The sequence below is a fragment of the Micropterus salmoides genome, unplaced genomic scaffold (assembly GCF_014851395.1).
Source record: "Micropterus salmoides isolate LMB-PRFRI ecotype aquatic unplaced genomic scaffold, ASM1485139v1 Ms_hic_scaffold_10, whole genome shotgun sequence".
NCBI classification, from domain to species: domain Eukaryota; kingdom Metazoa; phylum Chordata; class Actinopteri; order Centrarchiformes; family Centrarchidae; genus Micropterus; species Micropterus salmoides.
In genome coordinates, this window is record NW_024040041.1 from 29,766,754 (window position 1) to 29,792,449 (window position 25,696).

At 41.7% G+C, this 25,696-nt stretch overlaps 1 protein-coding gene across 8 annotated transcripts in view; it reads left to right on the forward strand.

Moving 5' to 3' along the window:
* Nucleotides 1-25,696, forward strand: part of LOC119894787 (RNA binding protein fox-1 homolog 3-like) — a 366,346-nt gene that overhangs the window by 271,571 nt on the left and 69,079 nt on the right. Inside the window, exon 1 of one of the 8 annotated variants that reach the window (XM_038707492.1) lies at nt 20,246-20,660. The exons of 6 other annotated variants lie outside the window; for them this stretch is intronic. In XM_038707492.1, coding sequence (XP_038563420.1) covers nt 20,535-20,660 — 126 coding nt within the window. In that variant the 5' untranslated portion in view covers nt 20,246-20,534. Of the gene's footprint in view, nt 1-20,245; nt 20,661-25,696 lie in introns of those variants that run through there. One more of the 8 variants, XM_038707509.1, reaches the window with a different exon arrangement.

The following is a 25,696-nucleotide window of genomic DNA, read 5'->3' on the forward strand; positions in this document are numbered from 1 at the left end:
AGCGGATGATGAGAAACGTTACTTCATCTCACCTCATGTCAGGCTTGAACTCTCTCGGTGTCAACGGGTGTCTATGTGTGAGTGTTTATGTGCATCCACAAATGCGTGTGTGCTCCTGTCAGTGTGATGTTGAGTGTGTTTGTTTGGGGGGAGGTGTTCTCATGTAGTTTTCATGATCATTATATAATCTGCTATATGTTTGTAGCTACCGGTGTCTGTTTCCATGCCCAGTATGAGCTTGTCAAAGCCCCTGTTTAAGCTTCAACAAGAAACAGAAATATTTAGCAGTGTGCAAAGGGCCAGCGCATAAACTGATTGAACTCCTACTGATAAATAATTCCCAGTTAAAACACTGTTGACACAAATGTCATTTTATACCCAATATATATACCGGTGAGAAGATAACACAATTTTGGCTAAAAAATCCAAACAACAACTGTTTGGTGTTTTGTTTTGTGTTTTAACCTTTAATGCGTGATCAACAGTTTGTGCCAAGAGTACCTACCTACCAGACACAAAATGGCGGACGACCGCAAGAGCACCTCCGCAGTGGACAGGAAATCATGTGACGTCTGCAACTGCCATTATAGCCACCATTATGTCTGCATCCAGGTCCCTCTCCTTTGTGCACCAAAACTCGCTTCCTCTCAGTGTCAATGGTCTGTCAAACCAGAACCCACAGGCACCATAAATAAAGGTATATGGCTGTAATAAATGCAACTTCTACCCATTCCTCTGATGTTTAAAAATCATGTAGAAAAATGCACAAATCTTGCCACACAATCTTCACAGTAAGACTTTTTCTTCAGTTGTCTGTACATCCATGGTTACAGTGCAGACACTGACTGCTAGTAGGTAATACAACTTGAGTTTTCATGGAGTAGATTCACCTAAATGCAACAGGTAAAAACAGTGCATGAAAAAATCCATTAGAATTAATTTCAGTACATTTTTTTTTACAGTTTTGACTGTGTTTTAGCATACAGTATCCAACATCATGTGCATATTATGTGCAGCCGAGTTGAAGAAACTGTTCACATTAGCTTAGTTGTAATTTTGAGGTGGAGATATTAAGAATTTATGACAGCTATCGAATCCCCTACTTGGTGAAAAGTACTACAAATGTGTCACTGTACTGCTCGCATAATGGCTGCAAAGCCACCACTCCCCGGCAATAATATCCAATATTAACACCAAATGAATCACTTCACCTTAATTAGAAAAGAGCCATACACCATGTATGGCTTCACGTCTTAACTATCCATTAATGTAAAGATGTTTGATTTGTGTTTAAACATACAGACAAAAAAACAAATAAAAACACATATAAGAGCACTCGCATGCCAAAGTTCAACTTACCTTACTTACTTGTGGTGAACGTGCTTGTAAATAAGGGTGATATATGTAGTGGAAACCATTGTTCATGTTCATCTAATCCCAATCAGTCTCGAATGGAAACTCTTTTTTTGAATATTTTGTCCATGTGCATAGAGATAGTTCTCAATACAGGCAAGAAATTAATATTTAAAACAGGCTCACTTCCCCCAAAGACACATTCATTCATCTAAAAAACAGAAGCTGACATTATCTGGTTGTCAACAACTTGGACTTGGACTTCCCAACAAGCGGCGACTCTGGGCTGTTTGTTTACTCGGGGTCCTGCGGGCTGTGTGAAGACGGTCTGTGGCGACAGTGGCTCTGCCGTTCTGCCCCGGCGCTCTGTGGCTTTGTGTGGTGGCTTTTGTGCAGCGCACTAACCTGCTTTAAAATCCCTTTAGTGTGGTTCTGACATGCTGTGCTATCACATCGTGGCCTCTGCAGAATGTATAGAGCCATTCAGACACTGTGCAGAGTGAAATGAGTTTTATCCAGCGGTTGACGATTGAATGTAATGGCACTCTCTCCGGGGAGCAGAGTTTTCTATCCACTGATGTTCGCACTGATACGATGCAGCGCTCGCTCTGCACCGCTGAGGAACAGCTTGGTCTCAGCTCTTTTAAATTATGCATTTTCATGACTAGAATATGGGAAGAGAGTGTGCCACTTCTTGATGTTTACGTTAAACAAAACGGATGCAATGTCTCACATAGTACGTAATCTGTGGGCTCATGGATGCATTAGTAGCGCCTCTGTTGTTGCATCATTTTCAGAGGAAAATATCAGGATGAAATGTGAAACACGAAATAGAAAATGATGTTACATGAGCATAAAATAAATAATACTGATAGAGATCACAAATGACATGTAATAAGAATTAATATCTTTATGAATGTTGTCGTTTGTGGTTTGAGAGCTTCCATGACAGCTTAATCCCAAGACACAACCGAGGCAAACAGAAAATAAATTTCTCTGCTGTGCTGATTGATGACGTGCTGACACTCTGGCTGGTGTTTTTCATATAATGATGAACGTATGAACAAGGACAACCCTCTCCTCTTCTCATCATCAGCAATGGCATGGTATTTGACAGAAAGCGCAGTTGTATGCTTTTTAATTAAAAAGAAAATTCAATAACCTTATCAAGACTTGCCATTTTAGTTTGAGACGTATTGATCGGCCGTTCAGTTATGCAGATCTGCCGCTTTCATCTTCTGGGCAATTTTGCATGGCAGCCTTTGGTTACTGAAAAGATCTCATTTCAGAAAATCTATTTCATATATTATTCAGGTTATGTTTAGTTCGGCTTACAATACAATATTCAAATATGTTGTCATGGCATGTACAGTGTGTCTTAATATCAAAGGGCGACAGATTAGAGGTTAAAACAGAGTCAAATCTGAGGCTGAATGGAGCAGCTTATACAAGAAATACTTGTTTCTAAGAAATATTTGAGCCCAAAACATGACATTTGAGTTTGTGAAGTCTGTGAAGGTGAGTGCTGTCACCAGAGACGAGATGGACAAACTCCTGCTAGTGAGAGAAGGGAAACTGTGCCACTGATGATCTGTCGCAGCAGTAGGCTAATTGCCCACACACCTCTGTGTATCTCTCTCACTATTTTTTTATTTTTTTTTTTGGTTCAATATGTCTGCTAATGGAATTAAAAACATGTTGCCAGGGGTCTTTGCAATTTAGAAAATAAGTCCATTAAGTTCATTAATTTAATAATGGGCAATAATAATGAATAAAAAGTATTGCTCAATTAGAGGGGAGCGTACGGTTGGCTGTTTCACATTCATTTGAAATCACCTCAGTGTGCAATAGCTTAATGAGATTATAATGGAATTGATATCACATAGGTAGTGAATTAAACCGTTACCAGAGAACCCATTAGGAATGAAATTCTAATCCTGAAACACTTGTCACAGCTAAAATAGGCTTCTACTTTTGTTATTAGCGTCAGTAGAAGTGGTGAGGAATCAGTCTCAACTAGAACACAAAGTCTGAAGGTGAATCGCCTGCGATGATGATGATTAAATAAAGTGATTTTCCTGGATGTGTGTTAATAGCCGTGAATGTCAGGCAGTCCCTCAGTATTTGTTTGGTATTGTATCATTGCTGTATTGGTGGCATCAGCCCATTGATCCCATCAGCGGCCGCCTCCTCAGGTTTCATAGCCAGTGTTTCCAGACCAGCAAAGCTGCTGAGGACTTCAGTTAAAATTACACAGACAGCACATTCATAGTAATCTAAAAAGGTCAGGATAAATTACACTGCTTATTTCAGTGAAAAAGGCAGGTAATGTGATCTGCTGTGAGTAGTTTTTCATGCTGGCCCCAGTACATTCTCTCTGGGTTATGGCGCAGATTTGACTCTTTGACTTTTACACGCTTGACACTTGATGTCAATTTACTGTCTCTTTTTAAGACCAGGAGGGACTGGACGAGATGAACTTTTCCTTTTCATCAAGATATTACAATAATTTGAGGTGTTTTATATTCATAATGGCTTTTTTACAGGAACACTTAAAATAATGTGTCATTGGAGGATGTTGTTAAAATCAGAAATAGATTGGTTCATAATTTAACTTTTCATTTAATGTGGGCGCAGTGATACACCTTGTAAATCCACGTTATCAGCAGTTTGTGCAGCTTCAGCAAGGCAAGCATGTCAAAATGTATTATTAGTGTCAGTCTTAATGTACTATATATAATGTATAATGTGCTATGTATAGCAGATTCAATCAAAAAGTGAGATTTCTGCTCTTTGAAAAATGTGGAAACAAGAAATTAATCAGAAAAAAAGAAACTCAAACAATTTACAGTACTTTAGAAAGGAGCTGGCATGCCCTTGGCTGACAAAACGAGCACATTTTTTAGCCTGCGTCCTTTTTTATGTTAGAGATACTGTACAATAAAAATGATTCAGATTGTTATTTCTTTCCAAAATAGAAATATTGTGTGTTCAGCTGAAAAAAAATACAGATCTTGTGGCTACACTTTAGATTCTCCACATAAGATGCTTTCCTGAAGCCACAGTGAGCTGCAATCTGAATGGAACAAGCAAAAAACACAACAGCAACAACCCTCAAAGTAACTCTCACACTGCCCAAAACATACAGGTGTGTTCTGACTCTGTTTGGTTGCGTAAGCCAGGGAAATCTCCTGACACAGGGCTTTGTAGTCTGCAACCTGAGTTTATTTCCTCATCCTGGACCAACGTGGCAAAGAAAAAAATAAGTCAAATGAGTATTTCGGGTGATGTGAGAGGAGAGGAGCAGAGAGATGACAGCACTGAGTATCACATCCTAAAAAGAGAATGAAAGGAATTAATCATTAAGATATGGTTGTCTGCGATATGAAAATAGGCTTGTATGTATGAGTGGCATGTTCTCTGGGTGTGTGTAGAGAAATGGAGGCTTCACAGAAAAAGAGAAGGAACTGCTTGACAAAATGAGACAAAGGAATTAGAAAAGTCCCAGATATACATACTGCACTGTATATACTCTGCTGGATGTGTGTGCATATGGGCGAACATGTGTGTGTGTGTGTGTGCTTAATTAATATTTAAGCCACCTTCAGCATACCCAGGAACGGAAGTAAAGGGGATTGTGTTCTCATGGATCCTTTAATCCCTTGAATTAGCAGTTTAATAACAAGAAGCCATTTGTAGATTAGTAAGATCAAGCTTCCAAGACGTGCTTGTGTACAATCTACTTAAATGCTTTGGTTTTTGATGTTGGAAAATTCTCCTCACACCCCCTGCATATACAGTGAGGGTGCAGTTGTGCATGCGTACGTGCATTTATGGCTGTTATGAGTAAGGAAGGCAGGTCCTATTTTATTGTTATAAAAAATGTTATTTTGGATTACAGCTGAAACGATTAGTTGAAAATTGAAACACAGGTTTTTAATCAACAGAAAAGTTGATAATGGATTAATCGTTAAAGTAATGTATTAAGCAAAAACACCAAATATCTCTAGTTCCAGCTTTAATTCTACAGTTTCACCAAAGCTATGTTATTTAGGTTAGATGGAGAAGGTGATGGAGAACAAATATTAGAATTTTTTATTGGAAACAACTCAGCAGTTGAGTTTGTTGAGTATATTTTGTTACATGCTGAGGTAGCATACACCAGGGTAACGGGCGCATGGACACGAGTCTTGTTTCATTGCTTTTCCTGCATCGTTACTGCTGTTATTGTGTTTAACGTTATGTTCAATGTTCCCACTGTTTCCACACTTCCACTGTTGTTGCACATAGTGAATGCAGATAGAATGGGAGTGATATTGTGTGCACAATTAGTGATGCACTCTTCAAAACTAGTACAGAGTAGTATGGTTCATGTTGAAGAACAGGTAGTACATTAAACAAAGGGGTTTGATTTGGTTCCAGGCTCTTCTTGTTCATGTGTGGAAGCATTCTTGATTAAGACATTGAACCCCAAATTGTTCTCAATGGGCAGATCAGCACTCGCATAGCAATGTGAAAATAATCTGTCTTTTATGTGGGCACAATTAAGAAAATGACCTTTAAACACCTTAAAAGACAAAATAGTTCCAACTTGGCTAAGATGTTTGCCTGACTTGTCTGTTTCCATTAATGAAGGATGATGGAATTATGTTATTTGGACTTGAAATTGTTTGTGCTGAACGGAGGCTAAATGTTGTTGTTTTTTGCAACCTTTCTGTGATAAGAGAAGGAGTGACTTAGTAAGCAAGGAAATGATGCCATCCAGTATTTCCTGGAGATAAATTGATTGATCAGAAAAACAATACACAATATAAATAATCCTTAGTTGCAGCCCTGTTTCAGATATCGAACAGGTATAAGTGCCCAGTGTTGGTTTGATGAAGGTTAGCTGTCTGACCACAGTAGCAATAAAACATTCAATCAATTTTATGTCTTTGGACTTGTCATTTAATTGTGTAAAATGTATTTGCAAGTAAATTAAGTCACTGTTTAAACGACCAAAGCATCCCTGAGTTACTCCTACTGTTGAATGAGTGGGAGTGTTACACAGAGAGCTACATAAAAAATCTTCAAGACTACAGGGCTGAGTATGTTTGATATGAGGTTATTGATGAAAAGTATCCACAACTCCAGTCCAAAAATATCAGTTTAAACAGTCAATAGCTTGAACCTAACTGCTGCACTGCAAAAACTAAAATCTTAGTAAGATTAATTATCTTAATTGAAGGAAAAATATGCTTGTTTTTTGTCTTACCAGGTGGCTTTTATGAATTTCACTTGTTTTTTTTGGCCTTGAGTAGCAAGTGATAATTTTGCTTATTTTAAGTAATATTTCCCCCATTTTAATGCTTTTTTCCCCTTGTTTTTGAGAGATCAGTTTCTGCAGTGTGTATGCACATCTACATATTACATATACAGTATGTGTGTGTTTTCATTGACTGGTTGTTTCTGAGAGTGGCCCTGCCTCCCTGTGTGTATGTGTGTGTGTGTGTGTGTGCAAAGCGTTGTTGTGTTTTGCATTAACACAGCCTCTCTGATCCTCACACACACACACACACACACACACCTAGATCCCATCTCCTCTATCGGTGCTCGGCGTCATCATTTGCCAGTGATGACAGCCGCCTCTGTTTAACCGCTGCGGATCAGCGTGTCACAGCAGCCGCCGTGTTTCTAATCATCCTCGCACAGAAAATCTCCCTTCTTTGTTGGCGTTCGCTGATAGCGTCTGTGTTATCCCTGACTCTCCCACCCGGCCAATATCAGAGATTGATTGCTTTTGTCTTGTTATCGGGGTCGTTCAGGTGAGATTGACATGTGCTCGCAGGATAAGGAGGCTCTGAGGGGCTGCAAGACTGTAAAGGAGTGGGTCCCCAGTACAGTACAGCAACGTGTCTTTAAACATGCATGATGATCTGCATGAAATGTTGATGATGAACAATCAGCTGCATCATTGGGGGTTGTAAATGGGTCAAAGTGACTTCTCTGTGCCTTATTTTGTGTTTTGGCAGATTAACATGTGAGCAAATTGTTTTATTCTTGTGCCAAAGAAGAAAGGAGATTCTTTGAAATGTTGTTTTACTCTCTAAAATCTACTCCCCTATCTCTTATCTGAAAGCCCAAACTTAGTCTCTCACTAAGAGAAATAAAGACCTCAGACGAGCGAATGTTTGTTGCACACTGAATTCTCTCGGCCACTCTGCCTGGCGGTTGCCGGGCGGGGTGGCTTCATGCTCTGCACACTAGCCACACATCCTAAATAATTCACACTCTACTTGAGAATTCTCCAACGGACTCACTGCCGCCATTAGACAATCTCTGGCTGCCAGTTTTTCTTTTTCTTTTTCGGGGGGCTTGTTTTTCACATTCTGACTTCAACATTACAACCTCAACCACCAAAAAATGGAGGAGGAGAAGAAGACGGTGAGGGGGGGAAGAAATGAAAAACAAGTGATATCTCGGGTCGATGAGAGTTCATGGACAATCCAATATATAAAAGCGAGTTTACATGCATAACACTTCAACATTAAGATTTTTCACAGAGTTCAGCATATTTTCTAGAACTCTCCCTCCACTAGTATTTTTTATTTTTTTTAATCTGAGGCGGCTCTTTGACAATGTCTCCCTCATGCAAAATGCATGAGCGCTTGTGGATCGATACAGGCCCTTTAATCTCTCTACATAGACAGCTCCTGCGCTCAAGCGTTGAACCCACACCCATGGCTTCCACCGCTGCAGCCCAGATCAGAGGCCAGTGAGAGGGAGAGAGATCAGCCCGAGCCACAAGAGTCACCAACACAGGGGTCGTGGCCCCTAGGGTGGGCCCCGCTGACTGTGAAAAACACAGACTCTCCAGCGCTTATGTGTGTGTGTGTGTGTGTGTCCCTTTTTTATGTTTCTTCCAAATATTAAAGTGTGCTTGCAAAGCAGGTGCTCACTAGAGTCGAGACTTGAAGAATATTTAAAGAAAAAAAAAAGTCATCTCTGGTGTGCAGAAAGTCTTTTTTTCAGTCTGTTTAGCCAAAGAAGCCATTATTTCTGATTCCACTACCCAGCAGTTTGGGTTCTTTTTCCCTAAATAAAAATTCCAAACACACCACTGCTGTCTGATACATAAAACACACAGTGGTGGAAGACATATTCACTAGAAATACCAAAATGTAGAAGTACTCTATTACAAGTAAACATGCATTAAAATTTTACTTTAGAGAAAAAACAGAATTTTTATTTACCAAGATGTACTTGGATAAGTCATCAATCCGATGAAAAGTCCCAAACCAACAATAAATGCATCTACTAAAAAGTACTCTGTGTGTATCAGAACCTGATACATCTTCTTCCTCTGAGCCATAGAGCTCCATTTTTGTCAAAAAACCATTAAAAACACATCAGTGAGCCTCACTGTTGCACTCAGTGACATGTTCCTTCATCACCATGAACACACACACTAGTTTATTCTCACTATTTCCTCCTTACTGAGTAATGTTTGCTAAAAACTACAGTAACCAGCTGCCGTGAAACCAATGGTCTTGGGGCTGAGAGCCATTGACAGGAAGTCAGGAAGTATTGAGACACATTGTTGGAATAGGTCTTTCATGAGATTTGTTGACAATAACAACATTTGAAAAACAGTGCCAGCCTTATCCTATTAATTGTAGAGAATTATATTATCATATTTGGATTCTTTCCGGTGCATTAAAATCTAAACAACGTTATCTGGTCCAGGGGAAGCTAATTATACCTTTTAATCCATAAACATGGGTCATGTTTTGTAAGCTCATTATGTTTTGTGGATAAAATCTTAATTTGCAAAGTAACTACAGTCTTTTTAGTTAGTTAGTTATTGTGAACTTACCCCTGCACATTTACAGGGCTTTTGGCAAAATGTCAGTGTCAGGCACTTCCCCCTCCAAAATAAAATTATAGAAATAAAATTGTACACAGCAGTATAAAATGTACTTAGTTACTTTTTACCAGTGACACCCAACAGCGCTCACAATAGGAAACATACTGTATAAAATAGTTATTTCAGAAGCTGCATTTAGGTTAATTCAGTCTTTTGTTAGATCAGTTTGTGATACCGATTATTACAGTGAATATTTGAGATGTCACAGCTTATGTGTGATTATAGAAAGCTGTGCCTGGTGAGGTGCCTGAGCTGAAATGCGGGGCTGCCACACAAAAAGACAGCCTTTTTCTTTTTTTGTTGTTGTAAATTTTGCACACAAAAGAAGATTGCTTTGGCTTCCTTTTATCAACACTTTTGTTTACTTAGGATGTGCCAAATGCAGGATTTAGTGTCACATTTGTCTGAGTGTCTGGCACTTTCACTGAGCTCATACTTCAGCGGCTCTTATTATCAGCCATTTTGAAGTTGTTACTCATTTTGCCAATCATTTAGTTATTTTTGAGACGTTGTCATTTTCATGTTGAGGTACACTCTGTCTGCGTGGAGCTTTGATCATATTTTGTACAAACAGATTTGGGAAACAAAGAAGAAGCACTGAAGGTTTCTTTAGAACCTTGGTGTTTGTAAATATTAAATGAGGGAAGAAACATTATTATATTTAACAAAAGTAGATGTTCTTGAAGGGAAACAGGGCCAAACAGAATAAAACATTATCACTGTTTCTGAGCTTTTTGAAATTTTGCTCATGTAAACTGTTGACAAACTCTTTGATTAAGTTGCAGTTGATCAGCTGCCTTTTGAAGCTTGCACACCTCCGAAGGAAAAAGCATTTTATACAAAAAGTTAACTAATGAACAAAAAGATTTAAAAAAAGAGCCCTTTGAGTTGAGACAGAGAGCGATTAGTTAAGTAGAGTATATTGGGGCCTACCGCGCATATTGTGGGGCGTTTTAGAAATGATCCAATATGGCTGATGCATCAGCTCTGCCTCCCCATTGTCTTCCACGCTCAACAACTCCCTCTCTCCCTCCCTCCCTCCCTCCCTCCCTTCTCCACCCCCCATAATGCAATGCAGCTTTTGTTCACTCATTCTTTTAACCGTTTCTTTGGCTGGGAGTTGTCACGGCGGGACAAATTAAGGAAGCTGTAATAGGGTTATGTCAAGTAGACGGAGGTGCTGGCTCTGTGTGGATGCCTCCCTGCCTCTGTCTCCATGAAAGGTTACTGCGCTTGCCGGGTTTTGTCTCCCCCGCTGTAATGAGAAAGGCAACAGACGAGCCTCTATCAGTCCTGCAACACCTACTGACAGATAGCATTTAGAGACTGGAGAAAAAGAAGCATTAGGGAAAGAGCGAGTGAGCGTCACAGGAAGTAATACAGCAACATGAGCATGACTGATCACAATTGACACGCATGACCAGGAAAAACAATCCCTCTCACCAAGGGTGCTGTGCTTGAACATTTACCTATGACACCTTCATGTGTATATATGTATGCTTGTAATTTACTTTCTCACAGACGTGCACCTCGCAGAGTTTGACATTTTAACATTTTCCATTGGAACCATTGATATTATGGCCTCAACAGTGTGGCATTAAAACCAGACATCTTTTAAAATATTGAGCAGGGATCTCAGCATTTTGGTTCAGCATATTACATTCATGACTCCCACTCAGAGATATTACGCTCACATTTCTTCCACCTCCTTTGGGCAGAATTTCTTAAACCCTTTCTCTTCGAGCCGCCATCGTTCCAGGGCAGATGTCCGTGGAAAATCTGTATCAGTGCGAGAGTCCCTGTAGCTACGTTTTGATGGCGGTGGAATGGAAAGAATGCAGGAGGTGGCAGGGTTGTTGTTGTTGTACTGCTGGTGATGTGGTCAGAGGGCAGGGCTGGATCTTAGGTAACAACAGCAGACGCTCCGGGCACTTCATGCTGCACAGGGGGGTTTAATAGCCTGGCAGGTGTCTACACAAAAAACACATCTACAGCCAGAGACACTCCAACGGAGAACACCCAAACACTGAGGGAAATATAGTGGGACTGGAAAAGAGGCACACACCCACACAAACTTTATATTTAGAGCCTCTATTTAAGTAGCACTTCTCAAAACACAGGCGCTTACCAAGCAGGCATCGTAACAGAAAAAGACACTGGCAGAAAAAAAAAAAAATGCTACACAAAACATTCAACTGTTGGATTTATGAAAAGACCTTTTGGAACAAATGGTATTTGAGAAGCGATTCAGAAGAAGGCATTGATTTAGCCACTGCGGCAACAACAGCCTCAAGGTCTCGATGGGTCACTTTTAGTCTTTATCCTGAACTTTGACACGTACGTGTGAAAAAAATCGTTCAGCTCAACGGGGGTTAAAAGGTTAGAGATGGAGCCGGGGACAACACCTTGATGGGCCCCTTACGCTTCCGTGAGTGATTCAAATCAGTTCTAAAACAAATACCCAATGTGTGGACACCGTGATTGTTGTAATCTGGTGTGTTGCATATCACAGATCTCTTCTGTTTCTTCCTGGTAAATGAGGGTGTCTGGCATTTTACTTGCACTTTACACATTTCACAGATGAGCAAACCAGCAACTAGGAGGAAAGGCAAATAGTATCAAACTGTGGTCTTGAGTTGGAGAAACATCCACAGTAACAGCTTGAATTTGAAGCTACCAATTTTCCGCGTTGATCCCATTCAGTGATTTTTAAATACACTAAGGTATGACTGTCAATACACCAATAATGTTTCCAAATATACATTTAAAATAAATAGACAATGTGTTTCGGATGCTGATAGTTGCACAGTTACACACACACACGCACACACTCTCACACATTTCTTAACACCTCCCGGCCTGGCTGACGCTCCATTCTGATATGATATGTGTGTGCTAGAGGCCACTGTGGCCCTGTGCGTCTGGCAGTATTGATGTACCATTTCTCACACGCTGCTGCTAAATATGAGAGCATGGTAGCTGCAGTGTGAACCCCTGACCCCTCTGGGAAACACACCAGCATTCACAGTTGTGGGAAATAGGTCTCTGGTTCCCCAACTGCCTGTTTAGAGTAATGGTCAAAGGTATGCCTGTTGGAAGGAAACATTACTGGGCATGACCAATCTGCTCCCAAATGGAATACACTTTATGTCACTGCACCAATCTATGTAATTGACTTTGCTTTCGGCTGCAGCCATTATGGTTAAGGGTGCTTTTTTTCTTTTTTTTTTTACGGAACGTCAATGGAATCTGAAATGCACAAGGATGGTAGATTTTGAGAATGATTGCTTTGGATTGATTTGAATTGTGGGACACTCTGGCTGTAAAGAACACCTGATATGTGTAATGTGCTTGTCAAGCAGCATGTCCTGTCAGGTATCTTCACACTCATAGTCCTCATGAGACCAGAGCACTGCTGGTTTTCACCGCTGCCCGCTAGTATCTACTCTAGCTGTTGAATTTGGGACTGGTTTAGGCCCGGGACAACAGGTGAATGCAATTAAGTAGGTGGTAGAAGAGAAAAGCAGCAGTACTCTAGACTCTGAGGATTGGATTTGAGAACATCGGCCTGACTTATTGATTGGTAACTTAACATGATTGCAGCATTGCTTGGTTGTGCGTGTGTGTTCTTGCTCTTCTGAGTTATAAAAATAGACAAAAGTGAAGTTGTATGGCAGGATTTCCTCCCACAAGCAAATACTTTAGGGTTTGGACTGGAGGTTGTGCAGAGTTAAAGCTAGAACAAGGGTTAAGTTTAAGTTAGAGTAGCTTGTACAGACCCTACTGCAGCAACCCATGGTCAATAATGCATGTCTGATGAAATGCACACCCTATAGTTGGGAGTGGGCAACATCAATAAAATCTTCTATCACGGTATATGAAATATCAACATATATCATGAAATAGTACCTTTTATGGCAATTTAATTGAGAATCAGTTTATAGATAAATTCTTGATCAGAATGTATGTTTTTTTGGCAAATAAAATTAAATACCTGACAAAAGTACTGTGTTTGGGATGTGGGCTCCGTATTGTCTTTGAGTGAGTGGTTCTTTTAATGTGGACATACATTTTAATATAAAGCATTTTAGGTTTATTTTACTTAAATCAGCTTGCCATGCAAAAATGCAAATACTGCACAACCATACTGTATATACCATGCTGACGGGAGAGCTACCTCGGTTTGACAAAAATCATCTCCTGTAGGGCTGGACCCGAATATTCGAATATTCAATCATTGGGTACACATTCGATTTTCAATTTTGGGATTCGAATATTGATTTTCTTTTTCGCACGCCTGACCTCCGCCCACAGCAGTGAACTTAACGCTCCAGTTCACATCAAAGGGAAAACAAAATGAAGCCCTCAGCCCTGTTAGCACTTTAAACTGAGTGATGACGGTGGGAATGTGGCAGTTTTGGGGTTTAAGAACATTTAGTAGGCTATAAAAAAAAAAGTTAAAAGCGAATTTTACATAATAGCGTGTTGTTACTTTCTGCTACCGGAAACGGTGCTCATCCCATCTGCTTTCCCTGGACCCCCACCCGGTTAATATATTCCCGTGATCTGTTCTGGACCTGCTCAACTCTCTGGACTTTCAGCTATGGATCCCTCTCTGCTCTGCACTGCAGCCACCACTTACCTTTTGGTAATAATAATGTGCTGTTATTATATAGCCTACCTGTAAATAAAGAAACAAAGCACTCTCTCTCTTTTTCTCTCTCTCTCTCTCACACACAGTCAGTGACCGCCATTTGTTATCTCTCATTCGTCAGGTTTCTCCCTCACTCATGTCATTGCCAGAACTTTTGAGGCATTCATTCTTCTGTTCTTGTGCTTTAATCTATGAAATACATAGCTTTACCTCATGAAATTACAGCCTGCTTAACAGCCGGCGTAATGCAAGGATGTGAGCAACCAGATTCTTATGTTCATTTCCTGTCTGCTATTTAGCTCGTTTCTAAATAACCGCTTCAACCCCGGAGGACAAAATGGGCGACTGCATATTTGCTGGCTGACACATTAGCCTCTTCATGTACATTCAGCAGTCACACGCTTACATGTGCCATGTGACATCGTCCCCAAGAGCGACTCTTGCCGCCACTGAATTTTTCATCATTGATCTGATGTGATTTCCATGCTTGGCCGTCCCTCTGCCCTGTCAGCTCTCTCTATCATAGCCTCTCTTGGCCTAGAGGGCTAACAGGGCGTGAGCCATCGCCCCCGTTTGTTGTCTCCCCTCTCACCATGCCTCAACAAAACCCTTCCCTGTCTTCTACCCGCCACCTAGGACTATCACACACACCCCCTGGCATCAGTGTTTCACAGCCACAAGCAAACCAGACCTTTGGATAAGAGGGTGGGAAAACGCTCGATGTATTGATGTTAACTGTCCGCTGCCATAAAGCTCAATCACCCCCTTCTTTTCCTTCCTTGTCAAAGCAACAGGAGGAGCAGTGGCTCAGTGTGTGTATGTGTGTTTTGGGTGTAGACGATGTGGCGTGGAGGAGTGATGTATGACTGTGTGAGAGGCAGAGTCAGTACCTCTTGGTTTCTGCTCTGGCTCCTCCGATGGAAGCTTTCGAAACTTCCTAATACCTGGCCGGAGCTCGGTGAGCGATGGCCAGAGCCAACCTGCTGATCTTAGCACCGGGTGCATTAGTTTGCCATAAAGAAGCAGTGATTTTGAAACGCGGCAGGCGAAAACATATAAGGATGAATGACACCATATAAAAGCCAAGCTCTGTTTCAAAATCCATTAGAGAAGCAAGTGCCTCAGCTCCAAATGCAGCAAAAGCCAGAGCCCCCACATCCTATACCAGCGTCCAATTGAGGCATGGTTTGCAGATCACTCTTGCAGTTCCTCCCTTAACTGTCCATTTAATCAAAATTTTTAATCAATGCATTAGTACATGACAGCTTTGAGGGGAGAAAAAGCATACTTCACTCGTTGCCAGATATTGGCATCCAAAGATAGGTGGGAGATGAATGCGGCTCATTTGGTGCTGAGATTGAACAAGTGCTTTTTCCCTGTGTGTGTATTTGCACACTTTCTTCTGGATTTCATGAGCGCAGACACGTGTTATTGTGTGCATGTTTGTCTGTAGGTGTATGTGCTTCCGTGAAAGCTCCACCCACCCCACACCCCCCTGTGGCACTGCCTCCTAATTACTCAGATCTGCGCTCAAAGTGAAGAAATAATGAACGAGAGCTTTAATTATCCCTCCAGACAAAAGGATCCCTGATGCCTCCACACCACCGCTGGCACGCTGAGATGGGTGAGGGCAGGTTAAACAGGAACCCTTTCCTCTGGGTGCAGAAAGCTGGTCAGCCCTGAATACAGACCAAGCCTGCAACCTGACATGATGCCAGAGGACGCAGATATCGGCTCGGAGGAGGGAAGTCTGTGAAATTGACTCTCTAATTAAAAAAAAAAAAAAGCTACATAGGTTTGTTATCTCTAACAGATATGACACAACCTTTAATTAGTGGGGATCCCTGAAGCTCTGGGCCTGAGATATAATCAGCGGACCTTTAGCGAGAGCACAACCCTCCCCTCTCTGGGTACCCCCGGGGCGGGCTGATCGAGGCGTCCCCATGCCCCCTCTTCTACAGCAGGGTTGGTTGGCACTCTGGAGATGCAAGATAATGAGGAAGGCTGTCAGAGGGGCACTTCAAGGGTGCTCTTCCAAAGGCCTTGTTGCTTCTCAACAAAATCCACCAGCACCAAACACTGCTACTTTGTTTTCTTCAGAGCATGTCTCTAGAGGTCTTGGTTGTGTGTCCAGTGTGTGTGTGTGGGGGGGGGGGACCAAAACTGCCCCACTTTGGACTCTACAATGTCTTCTTCACCTCAACTGATCACATCAATGGTTCACATGGGCTTATTTTACCATACACTGTCACTATTGGGGTTCCATATTTACTTTCATATATATTTACAAAGTTTGGTCTGTGCATAATATTGCATAATCCCCATTCAGACATATTTGTGTTGTTCAAACTCTGGTGGTCTACCTGATGGGGGAGCTGTGGCCATAGCGAAGTGGAAAGTTAAAAAGTACATTTACTACTGTAACATCTCGAGGTACATGGCTTTACTTGAGCATTTCCAGTTTCTGCTACTTGTATTCTATTCCACTACGCTTCAGAAGGAAATATTGTACTTTTTTCTCCACTTCATTTATCTGACAGCTATAGTCGCTAATTCATTGAAACCAGGGCTTTAACTGCAAGTGAGGACACTGAGGTCATGTCCTCAGTATTTTTCAGGGCATTTGGAGATCTAGAGGTAATTTGCATTCCAATATTAAAAAATTAACAAACATTTGGGTATTTTATAGCCTGATTTCAGAAACTTTTTCTAAATATATTTAAATTTCTATACTTTTAGGTAATAAATAAGTTAATTTAAAAAATGATGGATTATGTATTTCCCCACTAGACCTGTATTCATTGCACTGTGGAGAAAGCTTTTGAAAGTAAAATTCACAGAAAATGTGACTGTTGAGTAAATCAGTTGAATAAAACATGAGGAATTCTAATTATTCAAACCTTTTAAAGAGTTTATATTTTCAAAAAAGGGCCAATAATCAATGATAAGCAACTAATGATGAGAACTTAATGATAACAGAATCATTAAAAATAGTAACATTCATTTAAGATTTTACATACAGTCATTTTATAAAATGTGTTTTTTATAGATCAAATACCAAACAGTATATAAAGTAGCTACAACCAGATCGACCTCGACCAGCTACAACATTACAATCCTGATAATATCCTGCTTTACATAAATTGTATTTTACTTTTGATCCTTAACTACATTTTGTTTATAATACTTTAATGTAAGTAATGTTTTGAATGCAGGACTTTTATTTAATGAATTATTTTACACTTCTCTTACTTAAGTAAAGGATCTGAATACTTCTTCCTCCACTGTCAGAGTGATAGGAGTTAAGGGGAATAAACAGTCATCTCTTATGGAGATTAGTGCAAGTGTGCAGTATTGATCAGCGGTCATACGATAAACAGTGGAGAACAGGAATGCGCTGCCAATCGTTTGGGCCCCATTAGTCGCTGCTTGTATTGCCTTTGACTATTGCTGACTGAGCTCCCAGTGCATGTGATGGCTTTTTACTGCTAGAACTGCTGCTTTCAACCTTTTTTTGAGGAGCACATTAAAATAACACAGGCTCAAAAGAGAAGCAACTCCGCATCTTCTGTCACGCCAAAGATGTGTCTCATATACAAAGACGGATGGATATTTTTGAGAGGAGATTAAAACCGTTGTTAAAAGATTGTAATGCTTCAAATCAGCTGAATCTCTTGACTAGGGACTCAACACAAACGTGTACACACCTGCACATATCCACACACATGCAGACTCAATGACAATCAAACATGCCTTGGAGGGGCAGGGCTTAAATCCTGTTCTGTAGCAGGCCAGCAACATGGGCTTAGAAGACAGACGTGACAGAGTCGACAATGACAGTGATGATGATGGTGATTGTGGTAATAATGATTATGCTGATTATTACAGGGCTGCCACAGCGATGTGGTGATTGCGCCGCAAGGAAGAAATAGAGGAAGACAAAGGGCGACAGGGACAAAAATGATGATGAGGATGATAATGACTAAGATCACTTTTTTTTCTTTTGGTGATCAACTATGAGCCGTTCGTGGCGGTTGTTGATCTTTCTTTAATTGGCAGAACAGCAGTGTGGGGAGTTAACTGAGGATATCTCCACCACGTTTGAGGGCTTTGATTTCACATGACAAAAAGAAACGGCACTGTTGAGAACATTCCAGAAACTCCCTTTGAAGGGAGTGATCTGGCAGTGCTCATTTGAATTATTAACTGGGTGAGAAAGACAGACAGTGCGAGAAAAGAGAGCAAAAGAGCGAAAGACAGAAATACACACAGAGGAGAGACAGGGAGATGGATTCCCATATTTAGCAGGGAATGCCAAACCATTCAGTCTAAGCCATGTCAGATATCTATGATGACTGATATTTCCCTCAAACAGTCAGGCCAATTATACAGGAATGAAGCTATATACTAGTAATAAAGATGGCTGCTGGGGGAGGTGAGCATTTATTTGAACTACTGATGTTTTGTTAGTCAGTTTATTTCTGTTGAGTTCATGAAATACAAGTTTGAATGCGTAATTATGGGTCAGCTGTTCCCATGCTGCATGCTGGGAATAATTTAATCTGCCGACGGAGCGTCCCAGAGCAAGTTAATTCTCCTCTCTGGTCATGTTGTGTCTCCCACAGCAGGACCCTACTATTACTGTCAGTGAGGCCAAAGCACTAAACTCAGAAGCTAAGACTTCAGGTAATGTACTTGTAGAAAGACAGAAAATATTTTAGGAAATCCTACAATATGACAATGCATATAAAAAATGCAGATCTACGCAGAGAAGGGTGTTAGGTCGCAGAGGCTCACAGAGGAGCAGACCTCAACAACACATTGCGTAGACCTGAGCATCAACCAAGCTGATAGAGGCAGGTTTCAAAAGAAAAAACAAAACAAAAACACATGAACATCTTACTCAGAATCCGAAACACTACTACCACCTGGCTTGATCCTGCAGAAGCACATTCAAGCAAACCTCAAAACAACCTGTACAGCTGCATCACTGTCATCCATGCAGCTTGGCGCCTTGTTTTGTTTTTTGTGACAATTTTCTATGGCCATTATTCTGGCTCTGCCACAAGGAGATAAGATCCCTGTTCTTAATCCTGTCTAAAGAGCTCTGATTGTCTTAGGGGTTTTTTTTAGGTTTTGTTTTTAAGCAGGGAAAAAGCCATCAACAACCACAACACTAGACTGATTTGAAAAAAATCTGAAATGTGGACAGCGATTCAGAGGTCTGGAACCTGGCTAAAAATATGCCACCCAAAAGATAGAAGTTATTTTGAAAGGGCTTTTATCCAGTCCAGGTCACTCTCCATCCATCCTTTTAATTCCTCCAGGCTCGTCTCTCTGGCACGCAATAGCAGCATACTCAAGGATCTAAAGATAGAGGCAAAGTTCTAACTTCCATAAACATAAATTGACATGAGTTGAGTTGTGTGTTAAGAATCATAAGATCAAGAGTAACCGCACGTTGTCGTACCCTGCTGATTACCCACTTTCCACCAGTCTCTGCTGAGACATCATGGTTTTGAAGCCATGGTCGTGTTGGATAAGATTCAACATAGATTTCTTGTGTTTTCTTACAACTTGAAGGTAATGGAGTCTCCACACCCAACTGGCACCTATGATGTAACAAACACATCTTGTACATTCTCTTTGTCTGCTTCCTTTAAAGCAGTATCAAACAGAATTAATCAAAAAGACACATTAAGAGGAAGCTCTGAGTTGTTTTTGCTTGTACAGTTTAGCGTGCTCTACAGTCCATGCTTGGCTGGATGCACATTAACAGCTCAGTAGATGCAAGAGCAGATAAAGAAGGATGTCGCCACTGAGCCTAATAACAGCCTGTTTTGTTTTAATGCATGTTCACAGATATATCTGTTATACATGCTCTACAGTATGTGTCCTTGAGTGCAAACACACAGGCGGAGGAGAGGGAGGAGGTGCTGGCCACCAAGGGGGGGTGTGTTTATGTGTGTGTTGCTGGGGTGGGGGGGCCACAATTAAAAGGCAGCATGCAGTGTCCCATGAGGTGCTAATGCCCAGGATCAGCTGTTCTAATGTCATTCACATCCCCTCTGTTATTCAGCCAGCCGCTTTGATGTATGAATCCATTGGAGACTTCATCAGTAACACCCCCCCACCCCCATGCTACCACCACCACCACTTTTATAACCCCACCCTAACCCTACCCCCACACCGACCTCCGTCGCCTCTACAACCCCTCCTCCTCCTCTGCTTGCACAGAACCTCCCCTTCTGTGTCTGAATGCTTATGCTGGCTTTTATCGCGCTCAAAGTAAACAGAGTTGCGCCAGGGATAGTGAGAGAAAGAGAGAGGGAGGGGAGAGAGACCTAAAGACAGACTGAGAGAGGGAGAGAGAGAGTGTGCGTTAGCGATAAATGTGGAACATGCACATTGTCTGCGCACCGCTCGCCTCCCTGCTACATCTTCAATAGAGACACAAAAGCCAGCAAAAGGGAAATTTAAAAGGCAAGACGAGGCAGAAGAAAGGAAGTGATCGGAAGAGAGAGAGAGAGAGAGAGAGAGAGAGCGTGAGTGAGTGGGAGCAAGCGAGCCAGAGAGAGACAGAGGAAGAAAGAGAGTAGAGCGAAAGGATCTCCCTGCTAAATGCGCAAAGCATCCCGTCACCCCACGCTGAGCTCCATGGCCAACTCCGGCTGCCTGCTGCTCTCCGGCTCCGGGATGCTACCTCACTCGCTCCAGTGTCCCCCTGCGTTCCTCTACCTGCACGAGGTAAGGCTGAATGAAGCTGGCTTTGTCGCCCTCGCCCCCCCCCCCCACTCTCCTCTCACTCTCCTCTCACTCGCTCTCCATCCGTGCTTTTCATTCCTCTGTGCGCTCCTCGGCGGCACGTGATAGCATCGCACTTGCATTGTGCATTGAGTACTTTCACCCACCTAACCCTTGACCCTCACCCTCCTTTTGGGGGAAAAAAGGGGGAACAGGAGCTGAAGGAAGGAGGTGGGGGGGTCATGTATTTAACCCCACCCCCCCTCCCTCCTTTGTTTTGAGTGAAATTAAAACGGTGAATTGGCAATCACTGTGACGTGGGGCCATGCAGTGTTTGTGTACACTTGCTTTATGACTCATTGTGCTTCCAAGTGTTTCCTCTCTCCGTTTGTTGCTCCCATACTTCCAATCACTTCTCTGCTACTAATATAAGGCTATTTAAGAGTTAGATGTGTTTTTATAATCTTGACTTTTTTTTATGGTAAAGATGAAACTTTTGTTTTGCTGTTTGTTAAGAAACATTCAACATTGAAGGGAAAAAGATTCCAGCTGACTTGAACACATTTCAATTTAAAACCTTACTGGAAGTTAGAGCTGTGAGGGCCTCAGAGATAACAAACAAAATAGTCATCATATGAGGTTACATGGTGGTATTTAAATGATGTTAAGGAACATATCTGTACTGGGCTCCATTTTGAGTGCTTTTTAGTTTTGTGTTGTGAAAACAAATATAAAACGATGAGGAATTTCAATTTCTTGGTCATCTCTACTTTTCCCTGTTTTGTTGCTTCAAGGTTCAGCTTTTTGTCATTATACAAAAACATAATCACTGTCATAATATCACTTTGATTTTAAGGATATTTTACATTGTAATTTTTACAGATCAGACAAATCCAAACGTGTAAAATTACACTTTTAAATTGAGAATTGTCTCAATATATCAGAGGACCCACAGTCTCTTCTGCACTCCTTCATTTTTCTAATGTTGATCACCCCAGAGTGACAACACTTGTAGTAATTATATATCTCTGCAAATTAACATTGATTTTCCCTTTTTTGTTTTTTGTCCTCCTCCTTTGGAAATTGATTCCGTCAATGATCCCCTTGTTTTGTGAAACCTGAAGCAATTTTCTGATGGGAGGAGAAAAATTCAACAACAAGGTGACTCTTAAGAGCCCGTGTGCCTGTCTATCTGCTGAATTATTCACATGTTTTAATTCAGCGAGTTGGGGACGGGACTGCTGCTAGTATTGGGATGATAGGATCTGGGTGGGTGGGGGTGGGGGTCGAGCATCCAATTCTGTTTTTACTACTGGCAGCATGTGTTGCAGTAAACAGTGTGTGTTACTGCAGTGATTGAGGGGAAATAACAGAGATGCTGCTCACGATGGAAACTCCTGCTCTCTCATTTTGAATCTTACTCTTCCCCTCTCTCCCCCACCATCACGGTAATGGCCCTCACCCCCTCCCACCCATCTGTCCAGAGCGGGCATATCCCGCCAGGGATGGGGGAGGCATGTGGACAACCAGGTGCCACCAACACACACTGTAGAGGAGCCAAGGCCAACCTAACAAACTCTTTTTCTCATACTAAAACAGTGCTCAACGATTTTTAGTTGTTTGTTTTTAAAAGTAAATGTGAATTTTGGATTGTTATATATTGTGGTGACCAAAAGGAGGATAATCACTTCAGGTTGGTGATCTGCAAACATTCATGACAACAATGTCTGTTTTTTTCTTCAGATCAATTTTCTGATTAGATTAAATTGTTTAATTACTATTCTTTTTTTTCCTTTTTAATACTGTCATAAAATGTATAACATTTTAATAGTTTGTATTTTGATGGCTACTGTGTTTGATATCTTAAATGTTTACATGAAGCTGTGAAAATCTCCTGAGCCCCTTTCCACAAGTAAAAATGTTAGCAAACGGAGTTTAGGTGGGTTTACCTTCCACTACATTCCTGTTACATCCAAATCCTCAGAATGGCCAGTAAGCCTCTTGTGTGTGTGTGTGTGTGTGTGTGTGTGTACACCTGGCCACATGTGTGTAAGTGTGTTGATGTCCACAGTAGGTTCCCTTAAAAGTCTAAGACAGAGCTGAAATTGACACTTCCTGTGTGCTATTTTCATGAAACATCCCTTTTTGTTTCAAATCCCTTTAATGTATCAGCAGCTTTTGTTCTTTTTCTTTTTTTCCTTTGCGGTAAATCCTCGCCCTGCAGCGCTGCGAGGGGAAACAACCCTCTGAATCACACTGTGGCCAGCGTCTTTCCCCCACCATCCCTTTCCTCACTCATCCTTCGTAGGATGCTGCCCCTGTTTCCCGCCTCCCCCCCACACCACTCTCCTGCTCCCTCCCCTCGCCACAGTGCAGGGCTGCAGCGTCGGCTTGTGTAAGATGACAGCCAAAGAACAGAAGGGGAATAGATTGAGGTGATAGCCTCTGCCTCACAGTTTGTTTGCATTTCAAATAAGACACTGTATTAAGTTGGGCTTCGAACAGCTTTGCTTATTATGTGAGAACATGGCGCCACATGATATCACAGGAAGACAGGAGTTTATTACATAAAAGATTAGCGAAGCATACCTTGGCTTTATTTGTGTGCAGCAGTGTTTGGGTGTGTGTTCCCAGGCAGTTTGCTTTGATGCTCTTTGTAGTCGGCTGCGGCGCGTATAAATCCCGGCTAAATGTTTGTTTTCATTAACACAAGGAGAGACTCCCTGCGGTGTGGTGGGAGAACTGTGGGCTTCTGATTACAAAAAAAGTAGCGGTATCACACCACTGCTGAAGGGCCGTCCCTCTTCTTGACAGGGGGAGAGTTTCTCTACCACATGGGGTGCCAGCTTCATCCTTCCGCAGGATGATGTCACTTTTCTCCTACCGTCAATTTGTATTGTAGAGGCTCATTTCATGAGTTATGGTGCTGGATATTGAGCGAGTTATGAATTACGGTGTGGTGAGGCTTTTACGGGATGCAATGCCCACTGCTGTAGGCCCGTATTAAAGTATAAATATATTTATGGTACAAGCCGAAGCTGACGGGGTAGCTCAGGTTTGCTCATGGTAGTTAGTAGCTGTCTTCAGAGCCATAAAAACATGGCATCTCATGGATTTTCTATTTACCAGGCACTGGGTGGGCATATGGCAACGCTCGTAAATGTAACTCTATTATCTAAGACTATGCTGTTGGGTGGGAAGCAGGGTGTTAGTTATGTCTAAAGAGGAAGAAGCAGCAGATTTTATTGTCTCCATGTCACATCTCTCTCTCTGTCTTTGCCCCGGACTTATCTCAAGATCTCCCGTTTTCTAAAATTGCCTTCCTTTGATTTGTAATTGGATTTTCTATCATGGCATTCCCCTGCGCTGATGTCTATTGTTATTGTTGCATCTATTGATTTCTTTTTTGTGGCTTCTTTGGTCGGGCTGTTTTGAATTTCCCCCTTAACTGTACACGGCTTCAGTATCGTTCTAAATGGTTAGGTCACCTAGAAGAGACGATCCTTTTATGTTGGTGGATCCTGGGAGGAATTGCCCGAGCTCTCTGGTTTCAGCGGCCTACTCCTCCTCCACCTCCTCCTCATCTTTCTACTCATGCTGATCTCTTTTCTACGACTATACTGGAACCGACTCCCTCCCTCCTGAGAGAGAGAGACACACACACACACACACACACACACACACACACACACACAAATACAAATACATCTGGTTAAAGGCGAAGGATGCAGAGAGGAGAGGACTGGGAATACTCATGACACATTTCCTCCTCAGTTCAGGCCTTGATCCTGCCTCCCAAAGCGCTGCTATTCATGGGGACTTTAGATATCGAAGGATTCAGGTTGGCGGTCTCCCAGGGATGGACTAATGCAACCCACACAGAGACGGCTCCTTCCTGGGGGATAATTATTGTAGGCCAAGCTGTACTATTGACAGCTGTAAATGGAGATGCTGTCTGAAACTGGGGAGGCCTAATAGGTTTTTGTCCCTACGTGGGCCCTCGTTAGGCCAGTGTGGGTGCATTGGAGATGAGTTTGAGCAATGAGCTGCGGCCTTGCTGGGCTTCAAAATGGACTCAGATAGACCGCCACCCCCGCCACGACAGCACCCCCCTGCCCTCTCGGGAAAACGGTTTAACAAACCATAGTTGGTTCTGTTTCGATCTACTATTAGGCTCTTACTGTTATATGCGTCCATCATCTTTAAAGGATAAGGCTAGTGACTTGGAGCAACATTTGCTGTTACTGTAACACTACCAGCTGTTTCAAGAAATTACTGAGCCGTTATAAAAATCAAACTATGCATCTGTGAGTCGTTTTTAAAGATTTACTTCTTCAACTGACTTGGGGCTAAGTGCCACAAACGTCAGAATGTTTTGGTGTTATTTGAGAATTGTTAGCAGCAAGAAAAATAAAGAAGAACACCAGCCTTACACTTTAACCACTTGCAAGTCAAACCCAGATCTTATGATTTAGGCCTTTGTTACATCTGTTTCCACAAGCTGATTTTCTCTGTTGTGCTGTTACAGGTAAAAGCTGTATTTCAAATATTTCCATTATATCACAAAGGAATGCCAGCTTTGTTGTTTTTCAGTCAATTTAGCTGAGCACAATTCACTCAGATTCAATCAGGCACAAATAAAAAAAAAAAACAACTTAAAACCCAATTTCATGGACTCTGGAATATACCTCTCAATATGTTCTATGTTTTGGCGTGAAATCATTCAGAGTCTTTCTCTCACCGCCGTTCAGCTGTTTTGTCCCTTAAACAGCTGATTCATAGCGGCATAACAAAGGCGGAGGGACTGATTGAAATGTTTTCTCACTTTTCTCTGGCCCGGAGGAGAATTGTAAATCACAGCTCAGTCGTTTATTTTGAAATTTCATTTGGTGTGTGAGCGAGTGCTGCCTTGTTCTTCACAGAGACTTCACAGTCAGGCTGACTTGTGTGTTTTTTTCTTAAGGCTACCCACCGTCTTACTCCAGTAGACCTTTGTAAATGGAACAAAATTAAATTTGTTCCCTGTATAGAAGAATGGC